At 42.7% G+C, this 14,810-nt stretch overlaps 1 protein-coding gene across 4 annotated transcripts in view; it reads left to right on the top strand.

The window, feature by feature from the left end:
- Positions 1-14,810, top strand: part of LOC129712758 (A-kinase anchor protein 13-like) — a 387,357-nt gene that overhangs the window by 302,777 nt on the left and 69,770 nt on the right. For all 4 annotated transcript variants that reach the window (XM_055661466.1, XM_055661468.1, XM_055661465.1 and 1 more), the window contains one exon: positions 14,187-14,223. In XM_055661466.1, coding sequence (XP_055517441.1) covers positions 14,187-14,223 — 37 coding nt within the window. The remainder of the gene's footprint in view (positions 1-14,186; positions 14,224-14,810) is intronic.

Raw genomic sequence — 14,810 nt, 5'->3', positions numbered from 1 at the left:
CGTCTGCGTGGACCTTAGTAAGGGCTTTGACAAGGTACAGCATGGGAGGCTGGTCTGGCAAATTAGATCACATGGGATCCACACAAAGTTGGTTTGAAGCTGGGAAACAATTGATTATGGTGAAGTACTGTTCACTGGTCTGTTTTCCAGACTAGAGGCCTGTAACAAGTGGTGTGCCACAGAGATCAGTGCTGACTCCACCATAATTGATTATTTATATTCATGATTTGGATGTGAGTGTTAAGTGCTGTGGTTAATAGGTTTACGGATGAATGGTGGTATTGTGGACAGTGAGGAAGTCTATCTATAGTTACAGCATGATTTTGATTAAATGGGCAAGGAAATCTTCCATCAACTGGGCCAATGGGGCTAAGGAAAGGCAGATGGAGGTTAATTCAGGTAAATGTATGGTGTGGTGTTTTGGTACCACAGCAGGGCTTGCACAGTAAATGGTAAGACCATGGGAGTATTGTAGGACAGAGAGACCTAAGGGTAAAGGTACCTAGTACTATGAATGTGGTGACACAGGTGGACATGGTGGTTAAGAAGGATTTTGGCATGCTTGCCCGCATCTGTCAAAGTGCTCAGTACATGAAGTGGGCAACATGTTGCAGCTGGACAAGAAGAAGGGTCTCGACCTGAAACCTTACCCGTTCTATCCAGAGATGCTGCCTGCCCTGCTGAGTTACTCCAGCATTTTGTGTCTATCTTTGGTAAGGCCACATTTGCAGTACTGTGTACTATTCTGCTCACCCTGCTAGATATCATTGTCATTAAACTGGACAGGGTGCAAAAGTGATTTACAAGGCTGCTGTGGGTCTGGGGTGTTTTGAGTAGTAGAGGCTGGATAGAGTGGCTCCTTTTTTCCCCTGGAACATAAGATGCTGAAAAATTACCTTGTAGATATAAATAAAATCATGAGGGTGCAGATAAGTCGAATAACCATAGTCTTTTCCGTGGGACAGGGAATCTAAAACTAGAAGGCAATGCTTATGATGAGAGAGAAAAAATGTAAAACGGACCTGAGTGGCAATATTTTTCACATAGCGGGTGGTGCATGTATACATGCAAACATTCCCCAGGGACTAAATCCTGCTCTGGTTTGTCCTTCCAAAATACAACACCTCACATTTCTCTGAATTAAATCCAGTCTGCCACTCCTCAGCCTATTGGCCTGGTTGATCAAGATCTATTTGTAATTTATAGATAACCACCTTCACCATCCACTATACCATCAATTTTTGTGTCGTCAATAAAATTGTCAAAAGAAGTGATCGAGGCACTACAATTATGACATTAAAAATACACTTAGGTGTTTGGATAGGAAAGATTTGAAGGGATACGGGCAGGCGGAGGCAAGTGGGGACTAGCTCAGTTTGGCAACTTGGTTGGCATGGACCAGTTGGGCCAAAATGCGTGTTTCACTGGTATACAGCCCCATGGCTATAACTCTATGTTGACTTCTCATTGAGGTACTTCTATAGAAGTTCGTCACCTTTGCCAGATCTGTGGACACCTTGGTAGAAACTAGGGTCAAATGGTTTCACTTGTAAAGGATCTAATTTGGTCAACCCCAGATAGATACACAATGAAAAGGTTCCCTCAGAAAACTTACCTTGGGGCAATTAAGTCCACCAGTGTCCTAGCTAAGCATGTCTAACTTACCGGCAGTCAACCCTGACATGAAGACAGCACCATTCATTCCCACAAAGAAAAGGGAGTTTAAATTTAAGTCTTTTTCCCTTCAGTTATTCCCAGCAAAAAATCCCAGAATAGAACGTCATGAACTGCTTGCTGGTGAATGGGACTAGTGTGGATCGGTACCCAATGGTTAACATGGATGTGATGATATTATGCTGTACGATTCCAGAACAGATTTATGGAGAGGAACGCCTGTGCATGGTTCACAAATGACTCATTCACTCCACCTTCACTTCAAATATCTCATTAATACTGTGGGTCAACCATATAAACTCAATCTGATTTACTCATATTCTTATGTGAAGTTTGCCACCAACATGCGAGAGAGTCACGTCAGACTCTGAAATTGCAGTCTGGGTTGGGCCTTGCCAGTGACTTTCACAGTCTTCACATTTTGGGCGATTGAAATCCAAGTCGGTGCTTACTTTCCTGTTGTGTGCTTGCTTTCCTGCTGGCTGAGTTGGCATTAATCTTCTCTGGTTAAGATTAGCAAAGGCTTGTCTATCCTTCTGCAGTTTAAAGGTGCTACCGTTACAATGCAATGCAATCCTCCTCATTCAACAATGGACCTTTGTGGACTCTTTGGCCATCTCTGCTTTGTTCTGCATCTTTTTACACCCCTAATATGGACACAACATGCTGGAGTAACTCAGCAGGACAGGCAGCATCTCTGGGGATAGAAGGAATCGGTGACATTTTGGGTCGTGACCCTTTTCAGACCTCTAGTTTCCCTCCCCTGACTCTCAGTCTGAAGGGTCCCGACCTGAAACATTACATATTCCTGTTCTCCAGGGATCTGCCTGACCCACTGAGTTACTTCAGCATTTTGTGTCTTACCTTCGGTCTTATTAGCTCTGGTGTTGACAGCTCTTGCTGGCCTTGTTACCTAATGGATGTCGCAAAAGAGCTTTTGATGGAGTCATTTTCCCCGAGTTGATAAGAATAAGGCTGCATCAATAGTCTTAGATTTAGAGATACAGTGTGGAAACAGCCCCTTCGGCTCATTGAGTCTGTGCCGGCCAAAGATCACCCGTACACTAGTTCTATGTTATCCAGATTTCACATCCTACACACATGGGGCAATGTACATAAGCCAGCTAACCTACAAACTTTTGGAATGTGGGGGGAAACCGGAGCACCGGAGAAAACCCATGCATTCATAGGGAGCACATATAAGCTCCATACAGACAGCATCTGTAGTCAGGATTGAACCCTGGGCTCTGGCGCTGTAAGGCAGCAACTCTACCGTTGTGTCACTGCAGTGCCCAGACTAACTTGATGCTAGGGCAATGCAATAGCACCATTAAACTCTCACTTTCCAAGTGTTAATGACCCAGTGAACACTCTGGTCTCAGCCAACACTGCTCTCTACATATGTAGCAGGATCTTGAAACTATTGAATGGCAGAAACATAGCCTTTCAAAGGTGCCTGTCCAAATCTCACTCTGTCAAATATCTGACACGGGGAGCAACGAGTTAAAAAGAGTTCAAGAAAATTATTCAGGGAAGATTGAAAGCATAAGCCGTTAGTTGTTGAATGACTTTCTCGTGTTGATTGAACAATGGGAGGAGGCAGCGTGAGTGCAAAGCTGTCTGTTTCAAGGATGGAGTTGGGGCTGAACCACTTTCTTGGGAAAAACGATGAGCTAGTTTGTTTTTCCTGAACAGATTCATCCAGACTTTGAGCTGCACCAGTCTGAATAATGAGAGGCAGAGATTTTGAGTTCAGTTTGATTAATTTGTAAAGATGTCAGCACTAGAAGAGATGAGTCAGTCCTTGGCTGAGGGTGAAACGTACGCAATCATCCTTCCCACCCTTCAGTAATAAAGGATTAGAAAACAGCACAGAACATAAAGCGTGCAACAGTATGGCATGGGAATGGGCCCTCTGGCCCACAATGTCCATGTTAAACATGATGCCAACTTAAACTAATGCTTTTGCCTACACATGATCCATATCCATCCATTCCCTGCCCATCCATGTGTCTATCTAAAAGCCTCTTAAATGTCCCTCTTGTACCTATCTCCACCACCAACCCTGGCAGCATGTTGCAGGCACTCACCACCCTCTGTGTAAAACAAAATAATCTCATTTTAAACTTTGAGTCTCTCATCTTAAAACTGAGTCCATTAGTCTTTGACCTTTCCACCCTGGGGAAAAAAGGTTCTGACTGTCTCCCATACCTATGCCCCTCATAATTGTATATACCTTGTGGTTTTATATATAATTTTGGTGGCACTCTTGTGTTTAAATCTCGTAAAACAGTACAAATGCACAACATGTACATTCTAATGTGGTGGCAACCATTTCCAGTGGAGGTCCTTTCTGTAGGTAAACTGGACATGGTCATTCTAGGTGAGATTCATCTCCATGCAGCTGATGTGTGTGTGTGTGTGTGGACAATAATGTTGTCAATGTGCACGGCACTCAGACCCATCTTCCAACATAACGTGCTAACTACAGCCTTTGTTTTTAATTGCTGATAAAACAAGGACAATGTCAACTTGGAGTCTGGGATGTCAATGTGTTGTTGTCTGCATCAGACTGCCTGAGATTTTATTGCCAGGCAACAAAAAAGGAGTGAAACGCAGTCTTGTTTTTCAGGCAGGGATCATCACAGCCCATCTGACCCACCCAATGAACCCTTATACCACCATCTTTATGAACTGCTGTCCGTTTCCCTGTTTCCTTTCCGTTTCCAATCTCCCTGAATGCACGCTGCCTCTGGTTTCTGTCCCACCTTTGACACACACCCTTGTTTGAGTCTTTCATGTTGAGTTTCATCCAAGTCAAGGCACTGTGATGGCAGTAACAAAAGCCATAAATAGCTGTTTTATCATTGTGCCTGCCAGTCGTCTTATGCGGCACGCTCGTCTTGTTAAACTAAACTGACCCCAACAGCACAATAGCCCCCATGTGTTACAAGCTGAGTATGCTAGGTCAATCTTGTTGCCAAGTAAACACATATGTTACAATTCAAGTGGACATAATCTAGAATTTTTACATTCCTATTAATTTTTTTTTAACTAAAATCCAAGTGGCAGCGTTTCTCGATTGAGATCAGTGATGAGAATGGATTTTGTAGACTTGGTCCTGATTAATTTGTAAATCGTGCTCACTGTGGAGGAGGCAGCGGATACATTGGCCTCTATTCTTCTCCAATTGCACCATTACCTGGAACAATTCAATTAACATTAAAAATCTAATTAGACGGGACTTTGAAGTGTCTCCAGTCTAGGTTACTCAATCTCCTCTCCCGCTTGCTACAATGAGCACCAATTACCAGCTGTAAATCTAATCAGAGCAGCTAACCTGCATGCAGCCTTGTCCTGTGTGGCTCAGTGCTTTGATCCAGTATGTGGTGGAGGAACAGCAATAGCAGTTTGCTTCCTTTCAGTAAAATGCATGCTCTAATTCTACTGTTAACAGAACCCGGAAGGACCAAGCCCAGGAAGAGAATCTCCTTTTCCTGGAATATTTCTCCACTCCTTCCTAAGCCTAAAACTCTCTTTTCTCTTGGTTCCTCAAGTGATGATGAGTCAGATAGTAAGTAAATCTTAGCATGAAATATCTACCTTTCTTTCTTTGTCAATGTAATGACGGTATTCCAAAGAATAAGGTTGAAATGTGCTTCTGCTTGCTTGATCATCTTGATGCTTCTAAAGCTGTTTTATTCAGTGGATGTTTTTTGGGTTATTGACTGACTTATTTACCAGATGTTAAAAACACATTCACGGGCCGGTCCCACTTTCATGCTTTTTTCACGAATTCTCCCAAGTTTTCCCCTTGATTCAAACTCGCAGAATGTTCATAACGAGTCCTTAGGAGGTCGTAGGAGTTTGTAGATATATTGTAGTGGCCCGTTATGCTAGCCATAGCTACTCGTGACATCAGGTAAGTCAGGATGTTTTTCCAGCCCTATAAAAAATGTCCACGAGTAAAAAATATGGTCGGGATGAAAGAAATTGCAACTTTTTACTTGTAAGGACGGCATCTAAATAGTCGTGGGTATTCGTAGACATACGCGTAGGAGTTCGTAAACATAGTCGTCGAAGGTCGTAGGAGTTCGTAGTTTACCACGATCTTGATTTATTTTTTTTAGGTCCTTTAAACTCGGCAGAGGTTTTGAATTAAGTCGTGAAAGTGGGACAGGCCCTTGAGTGTGCTTTCCCTTTGTGTAGAATGGTTTCTCCAGTTCAACCTTTTCTTAAACATAGTCAAACTTACCAATTAGTTTGAGGCGGCAAGTTTTCCTGTGCTAGTTATTATAACTATTTGCACCATTTCTGTGTCACGGTGATCCTGATCTCTGGCACTGTCTCTGCATGGAATTTGCACACCCTCCTTGCTCCAGTTTCCTCCCACTTCTCAAAGATTTGCAGGTTTGTAGGTTAATTGGCCACTGTAAAGTGCCTCTAGTGTGTGGGGAATGGATTTTCAATTTACTTAAAGCAAACCTGGTAAAGTGCTCTCGGAAGCTTGCTGGTGAAAATTCCAATTTATTTCAACTTGGTTGTGTAGAAATAAAAATCTTATTATTCCTTGTCTTTTACCACAAAATAGTTCAGTGGAAAATAATATGTTCATAGGTTTTTGGTACAGAATTAGGCCATTTGGTCCATCTAGTCTCATCTGCCATTCAATCATGGCTGTATCTTTCCCTCTCAACCCCATTCTCCTGCCTTCTCTCCCTAACCCCTGACACCCATACTAATCAGGAATCTTATCAATCTCCACCTTAAAAATATCCACTCTTGGCCTCCACAGCCACCTGTGGCAAAGAATTCCACAGATTCACTCAACTCTGACTAAAGAAACTCCTCCTCATCTCCTTTCTAAAAGCACATCTTTTTTTATTTTGAGGCTATGGCCTCTGGTCCGAAACTCTCCCACTAGTGGAAACATCACTCTATCCAGGCCTTTTGGTAAGTTTCAACTATTTGGTAATTTTCCCCTCATCCTTCTGTATCAGATATCCAGGTTCAGTTTCAGCAGCCAGCCATCATTACTGAGTCTCTGGTGATCTATGGTTCAAATTTGGGTAGCACAGGGTTAAGGTGAGAGAAAGGCTGTGCATTCAGTTAGCTCTGGTAGTCTACACTTTTCCCATAACGTTGCCAGCCTAAAATATTCAATTGGCCACATTGACTTCAAATAAAAGGTACGTTTAAAGATTTATGATTTGCTTTATGAGATGTGGTTCAAAGACGGGAAACAAACTGGGAATATCATTGTCAAGATTGTAAATTATGTCTTATTTATATTCAATTATGATGACCTTGGGGAGATTAATAAGGAAATTAATATGACTCCTAGGTGGAAAGAGGAAATGTTTGGCTAATGTTATTGCCCTAAATAACACTTCAACACCCCCTGCTCGGACTGAATATTTGTTGATGACAGGTTTTTCTTCAGCAGCAAGCAAAGTTGTGGTGATAGTATGTCTGGGTTTGAGGGGCCTTGGATCAAAAAAGTAGTGCCTCTGGATGGGGGAGCAAGTAATAAATTGACTGCCTTGCATTAGATGCCAAAGTCAGATTGCTACCTTCTGTTGCCCGATTAAAGTGCCAGCAAGCTATTTCTCAGCAGAATAGTCCAGAGACCTCTGTTCCCTGAGGAAGCCTCTCGATAATCCATCTCCAAGCCTTAATAGTGGTGCAAAGTGCGGGAATAACTCAACAGGCCAAGCATTGAATAATCTCTAGAGGACATGAACAGGCAAGATATCGCACAAAGTCCATTCATCTGCCGATCAAGACTATTTTGCCTGTATCCACCTATCAGTTGCTAGGCTTTGTCCGACCTCCACTTCTCTTCTGCAATTTTTTCCTCCCCTACTACAATCAGTCTGAAGAAAGGATCCGATCTGAAGCTTGCCTATTCATATGTCTCCAGAAATGCTGCAAGACCCGTTGAGTTACTCCGGCATTGTGTCTTTTTTTTGTAAACCAGCATCTGTGGTTCCTTGTGTCTACATCCCAGCCTTAATAGATTGGTTGCTGAACTGGAAAGTAATTTATTAACTCATTGAGGACTATATTTCAAAATGCTGGTAAGTTAATTAAAATTAACCATGAAAAAACAATTCATGATATTTAGTAAGACCTGCTATGCACTGTTTGATGGTGTCATAGATCCACACAGCATGGAAACAGGCCCTTTGGCCCAACTTGCCCATGCTGACCAAGATGCCCCATCTATACTATTCCCACATGCCAGTGTTTGGCACATATCCCTCAAGATTCAAGATTCAAGATAGATTTAATTGTCACGTGTGCCTGATGGCACAGTGAAATGAATTTCCATACAGCCATACAATAAAAATCAACAGGATACAACACACTATAGAGTTTGACATCAAAACATCCCCACACAGCAGAATCAAAGTTCCCCACTGTGTGGGAAGGCACCAAGGTCAGTCTTCTTCCTCCACTATTCCCCGTGGTCAGGGCCTCCCCAAGCCCTCCGCAGTTTCCGCTACGGGCGGCCCGATGCTCAGGACCGCACGGCGGGGTGTTAAAAGTCCGACGTCGGGGCTGCGGGACGTCTATAAACCTTTCCTATCCATGCAAGTTGTCCTCAATCAAAATCACAAAAAAATAGTAATTAATTAACTATTTACCATGATTGACTAGAGCCTTTATCATAAGTGATAGGAGTAGAATTAATCCATTCAGGCCCATCATGTCTGCTTCCCCATTCAATCATGGCTAATCTATCTCTCCCTCCTCACCCCATTTTCCTGCCGTCTCCCCATAACCTTTGACACCTGTAGTAATCAAAAATCTATTTTTCTCTGCCTTAAAAATATCCACTGACTTGGCTGCTACAGCCTTCCGTGGCAAAGAATTCCGCAGATTCACCACCGTCCAACCAAAGAAAATTCTCCTCATCTCCTTCCCAAAAAACCCATCCTTTAAATCTGAGGCTCTGACCTCTAGTCCTCAACTCTCTCACTTGTGGAAACAATCTCTCCACCCAAGCCTTTCACTATTCTGTATGTTTCAATGAGATCCCCCCCCCCCCCCCCCCCCCTCATTCTTCTAAACTCCAGCGAGTACAGGCCCAGTGCCGACAATCACTCATCATAGGTTAACCTACTCATTCCTGGGATCATTCGTATAAACCTCCTCTGGACCCTCTCCAGAGCCAGCACACCCTTCCTCAGATATGGTGCCCAAAATTGGTCACAATTTTGGTGGTGGTGTTGGTGGTATAGATCCAGGATACCAATTACTAAAACCTACAATCCAAGAGAGTATTTTTTGATTGGGCGTGGAGTGATAGGTGGTGGGGTGGTGGTGACCATAATTGCAATTCCAAAACGATGCCTTTATTACAGGTGCCTTCAGAATAAAGGATGCCACACAAACAGTGCCCTTTTGGGGCGAATACTGTAAATTTGTTCTCAATAGGATATTTGGTTTTCTGAAGAAATAAAGTGTGCACTGTATCCAGCAAAATATAACAAGTGTTATGAAGACTTATCTTGAATAGATTGATTGAAAGATACAGAATGGAAATGAGCCCTTTGGCCCACCGAGCCCACAGTGACCATCGATCACCCATTCACGCTAGTTCTATGCTATTCCTGTGAAGCTTTTCACTGTACCTTAGTACACATGACAATAAATAAACTAAACTGTAAATAAGCTAAACTATCCCACAGCATGGAAACAGGCCCTTTGGCCCACCAAGCCCATGCCTACCATCAATCACACTTGTTCAACATTATCCCATTTTTGCATTCAGTCCCTACAGACAAGGGCATTTTACCTTCAAACCCGCACGTCTTCGGGAAGTGGGAGGAAACTTGAAACCCGGGAGGAAACCACGTGGTCACAGGGAGAATGTGCAAACACTACATATCAGCACCGGAGGCCAGGATTGAACCCACGCCTCTGGCACTGTGCGGCAGCAGCGATACCAATGTGCCAAGTCAACACAATGATCTGATTTCCAGTCATAGGTTGTCCTCAATCAATATCACTAAAAATCTGATCATTTGTTCATCTTCACAGTGTGACCCATGGTGAATTCCACATATACATTGGTTTCTTCACTTCCAGCATCACATAAATGGCCTACAGTGTCAAAAGAGCTCAATTGGTTATAAACCAATTTGAAAAGAGTCATTAATAGTAGTATATAAATTCAAATCTTTGTTTCACTGCAATATAAAATCCTTCTAGATTGAGCCATAATAGAAGGATTCCTCAAGGGATCATAGATTTGTTGTAAGCTGCTGGGGGTAAAGACTTTGGTGTAAGTCTCTTCCAGATGGGCTGGGTGTAGGTCAAGCCAACTTTGAAAATAGATGTAAGTGAACAAACTGCAGTGATAGGGAGCAAAATGTTCCCAGCCCGATAGATTTTCACCAACTGGCAAAGTTCCCGAGTTTTCCTGTAGAATCCATAAAATAAACGACTTAGGGATTGTAAGAAAACACAACTTCTTTCAGAAAAATAAACAAGTGAAAGTTGCACTTCTGGTCCTTGTGTGGTTATTGATTCACAGGCAGGGAGCTGTGTGTGATGCCAAACTGAATGTACTGTACATGGCTACAATTTAGAAACAAGGAACTGCAGATGCTGGGTTACAAAATAAAGAACCAAAGTGCTGGAGTAACTCAGTTGGTCAAGCAGCATCTCTGGAGAACATGGATGGGTGACGTTTTGGATCGGGACCCTTCTCCAGGCTCGGACCTGAACCTAAACGTCACCAATACATTGTTTCCAAAGATGCTGCTTGAGATAGCATTTAGTGGTTAAAATTTGTACACTTGTTACATTTCTTGTGTTGGGCTAATGGATGCCGAACACAAACTTGCATTGAATGCGGTGTGAATTGGTGCTGGCTGTCCTGAAGGCATTATGGATAATTCTCTTTAGCTTTTGTAAGTCTCACCCAGTAATTTTATACGTTGTCAGTGTAGATCTCACTAGAAAGTCTCCCATCTCCAGAAAGGTTTACCCAGCGTTAATGTTGCACTGATAGCAGTGTGCAAGTAAAAGCTTATCTCCAAACTGATTCCTCTCACACCTTCAGGCTCAGCCTCTGTGTCCTGTTTCTCCCCTCACAACCAAGGCTCCTTTCATTTTTTCTCTCGCTCCTATTTCCTTTTAATCTACAGCTATGGTGCCCTGCACATTCGCTTCCCCCTTCCTCCTTCCTGTGTCACGATTTCCTGATTCAATTTCCTTCATGCTTTTCTTTAAATTGAGCGCCTCACATTGTGGCTTCTTCCCTGGGTCTCTCCAACCCTTCACACAACCTCTTTCTCTGTGGTTGCTCTATCATTTGAGGGCTTCTCAAGGCTTTTGATTCCAGTGGTGTATCAATTGCACTCATCTTATTATTAAAATATCAGCTGAACAAGTAATTTAAAAAGCAATCATTGATCGCAGGCCAAGGTTTTCAGCATTTGGGCTGCAGACAGAGTCTTCAGAATTAATCTCAGGAGCATTTAACAAGGAACATGGAGATCAACTTGGAAACAGGCCCTTCAGCCCATTGGGACCATGCCAACCATCAAAACCACCTGTTTGCACTAATCCAACATTAATAACATTTTTTAAATGTTCTCATATTTTCATCAATTCCCCACATTCTTCCCACTCAGTGAGACATTCGAGGTAATTTACAGAGGCCAATTAACCCACCACCTGCACATCTTTGTAATGTGGCGGATAATGGGAGCAACGGGGAGGAAGCCCATGCAGTCGCAGAGAGAACATGCAAACTCCACTCAGACAGCACAAGGGAGAGATCAAATCCGGGTGTCCAGCACTGTGAAGCAGCAGCTCTCCAAGCTGAGCCATTGTGCTGTCCAGTAAGCTGTATTAATATAGCATCATTCACATTCTTTAATGGAGATCTAAAGTATTTTGCAACCAATAAAGTTTGGTAACTTTATTGTAATGTACATAAAAGTATATTACTCCTAAAACCACATGGAAAACATTTATTTCACTGTACCTTTGGTACACGTAATAATAAAAGAACCATTAACCATTGAATTCAAATGACATGGTAATACACTTTTAACGCATTGAATTTCCAGCAATCTTTTACTGCTTATATTACTCAATTGCATTCATTGAAAATTAATAAAATTAATTGGAGATATCAGCTTGTTGGGATAGGAATTTGAATTAATTTTAGTGCTCGTATACTCTGGTGCTTAGACGTTTGAGTGCCTACACTTGCCCCTAAAACCCAACCCATACCAGAACCCACGCTGTGGGTCACAACACTTGTTGCTATCACCAATGGCGCTGGTGATTGACACCAACCCACTTTCAATTATTTATTTTCCATCAGCAAACTTTCTGACTATATTTAAGAAAATTTAGGGGCGTAGCTGGTAAAGCTGCTGCCTCACAGTGCCAGATACCCTGGTTCGAACCTGACCTCTGGTGCTGTCTGTGTGGTGTTTGCATGTTCTCCCTGTGGCCACATGGGTTTCCTCTGGTGCTTTTGTCTGGGTTCTTGGTTTACATTGGCCTCTGTAAATAGCCTCCAGTGTCTAGGGAGTGGATGCAAAAGTGAGATGGGATAGCAGAACTAGTGCAAATGGTTGATCAATACCCGGTGGGCCAAAGGACCTGTTTCCGTGCTGTATCAATCAATTCAATCAATATCCATTAATTGACTTTCATTTAGCAAATTACAAAATGTTCGTAGTATTGGTGCGAAATTGGTATTTGACAATTATTTTAAGTACGAGGATACTCAAGCCTCTGCTTTCTTGGCAAGTGTCTGAAGAAAGATTCATTTTCCCTATACACTTGTCGAGTTTCTAAATAAATACTGTAGTACAAATCTCCCATACCACTGGGTACAGGGTGTACACCATGTAGACTTGAGTTAATGCGAGTTTAACAGGTAGACCACATTTTGCAAGTGCCCAACGTACAGAAGCTTTGTCACCACATGCCCTGTTGTGACATTTTTAACACTGCTATGTTTTGGAGCCATTTCAAGTCCAAAGACCTTTCTACTGGAGCAGCGGTCTACTGGATCCAGGGAACATGAACACCACCAGCTCCACCCACCAACAGTAACAAGGCTGATCAGCCACTTCAATACTCTGTCACAATTTCTTCCCATATTCGCAGTTCCACCAGCCTTGAGAAATAATATCTGACTCATTTGTATGCATTCAATGACTTGGCCTCCTGTTGATGTGAATTCCAAGAGATTTATTCTCTGAGTGATCACATTCCGCTTTATTGCAGTTTCAGATGGCCCGTATCCTGAGGCCGTGATTCCTGGATTTGGAATCTCCAATCATCAGAAACTTCCTCATGTCTATTCTAGTCCTGATTAAACTCTAAAAACTGCTCTACATTCTCATCTAACTCTTCCACATTACAGTGCATGTAGATCTAACCACTGTAGCACATCAGTCCTTACATCCCTGTCCAATAAGTCCAATGTCCAAAATAAGCCCAATAAATCTTTGTTGCCCTCCCGGCAGATCAGGATCCTTGCCCAAAACTGCACACGACACTCCAGATAAGATCGACAGTGCACTATGTTCTTATTAAGTGTTTAAGAAGGAACTGCTGATGCTGGAAAATCGAAGGTACACAAAAAAGCTGGAGAAACTCAGCGGGTGCAGCAGCATCCATGGAGCGAAGGAAAAAGGCAACATTTCGGGCCGAAACCTTTCTTCTGAAGAAGGGTTTCGGCCCGAAACGTTGCCTTTTTCCTTCACTCCATAGATGCTGCTGCACCCGCTGAGTTTCTCCAGCTTTTTTATGTACCTTCTGTTCTTATTGATCTTCGTTTATATAAATCTCATTTTGATTTGAAGATGATCAGTTGAATATTTACAGGTAGATCTGTGTATAAAGCTTCTTCTAGACAGAAGCTGGGCAGCACTGACTCTCAGCCAATTTCTTTGAGTAAAATCAATGTCCGATGTGCATCGTGTATATTACTGCAGCTTCGTAATGTGTGCAAACATGTCCCATTAGTAACACTGGGTGTTGTCTCTGATCATGCACACACTTGTTGGCCAGGCTTTTTCAGCTCCGTTTCTTCAGACCCGTCTTCTCTTCCTGTCTCATTGAGTTATTTTCCACTGCTGATCCCACCTGGAGTGTTGGATACAGTCGTGGTCTCTCTGTGTGGGCAAGGATGGTCTTGATCTGGAGAGAGGGCAACGGTGATTTATTGGACTGAATTTCGGAGATGGAGGGACAAATGTGTTGCAATGGTTAGATCTACATTCATTGTGGTGTGGAAGAATGAGTAGAGAGTGTAGAGCAGTATTTCGACTTTAATCAGTACCAGAAGAGACATGAGGAAGTTCCCGATGATTGCAGTATCCAAATGCAGGAATCACAGCCTCAGGATATGGGTCATGCCATCTGAAACTGTGATGAAGCATAATGTTTTCACCCAGAGAAGATGCCTCTAATTTCAACACTTTTAAAATTACCAAGAAATTAATTCTGAAACTTTTATTTTCCAGATTTAAGACCGTCCACCAGTAATTCTCTTGGCCAGAGGTATGTGACTATTGACAGTTTTCTGTTGATACATAGTTTTGTTAGCGCGATTAATTTTAATTGGGATTTAGTTGAGAGTTTGGAAGCTTCCTTACTCCATCCATGTGTGAATGTGGTGATTCATGCTGGTCATTTTAAATTGAGAAAATCACTTGCTCATGTCCCACAAGTTCCTCGTGTTGGCTCGTCATTGCCCCTCTGCTCAGGTTGTGCTCATCTTTCTGCCAGGATTATTCATCAGCAATATTGGCTTCCTGTGGCCTTGTTTGACCCAGGACAGTGAAACATATTGTGGTGCGCTCCATACTTATAACGTCATACAGCACGGAGAGGGGCTCTTGCCCATGCCAATCACGATGCCCAATCTACACGCCCCACCTGCCCATGCTTGGCCCATTTCCCTCTATCCTATTCACATGCCTGTCCAAATGTTGTTTAAATGTTGTTATGGTACCTGCCTCAACTACCTCCTCTGGCAGCTCTTTCCATATACCCACCATCTATGTGAAAACGTTGTCTCTGGTTTCTAGTAAATCTTTCCCTGCTCACCTTAAACCGATGTCCTCTGGTTCTTGATTCCCCAACTC

Source organism: Leucoraja erinacea, chromosome 33 (assembly GCF_028641065.1).
Source record: "Leucoraja erinacea ecotype New England chromosome 33, Leri_hhj_1, whole genome shotgun sequence".
Classification (NCBI taxonomy): Eukaryota; Metazoa; Chordata; class Chondrichthyes; order Rajiformes; family Rajidae; genus Leucoraja; species Leucoraja erinaceus.
This window is presented reverse-complemented; position numbering and strand designations above follow the sequence as displayed.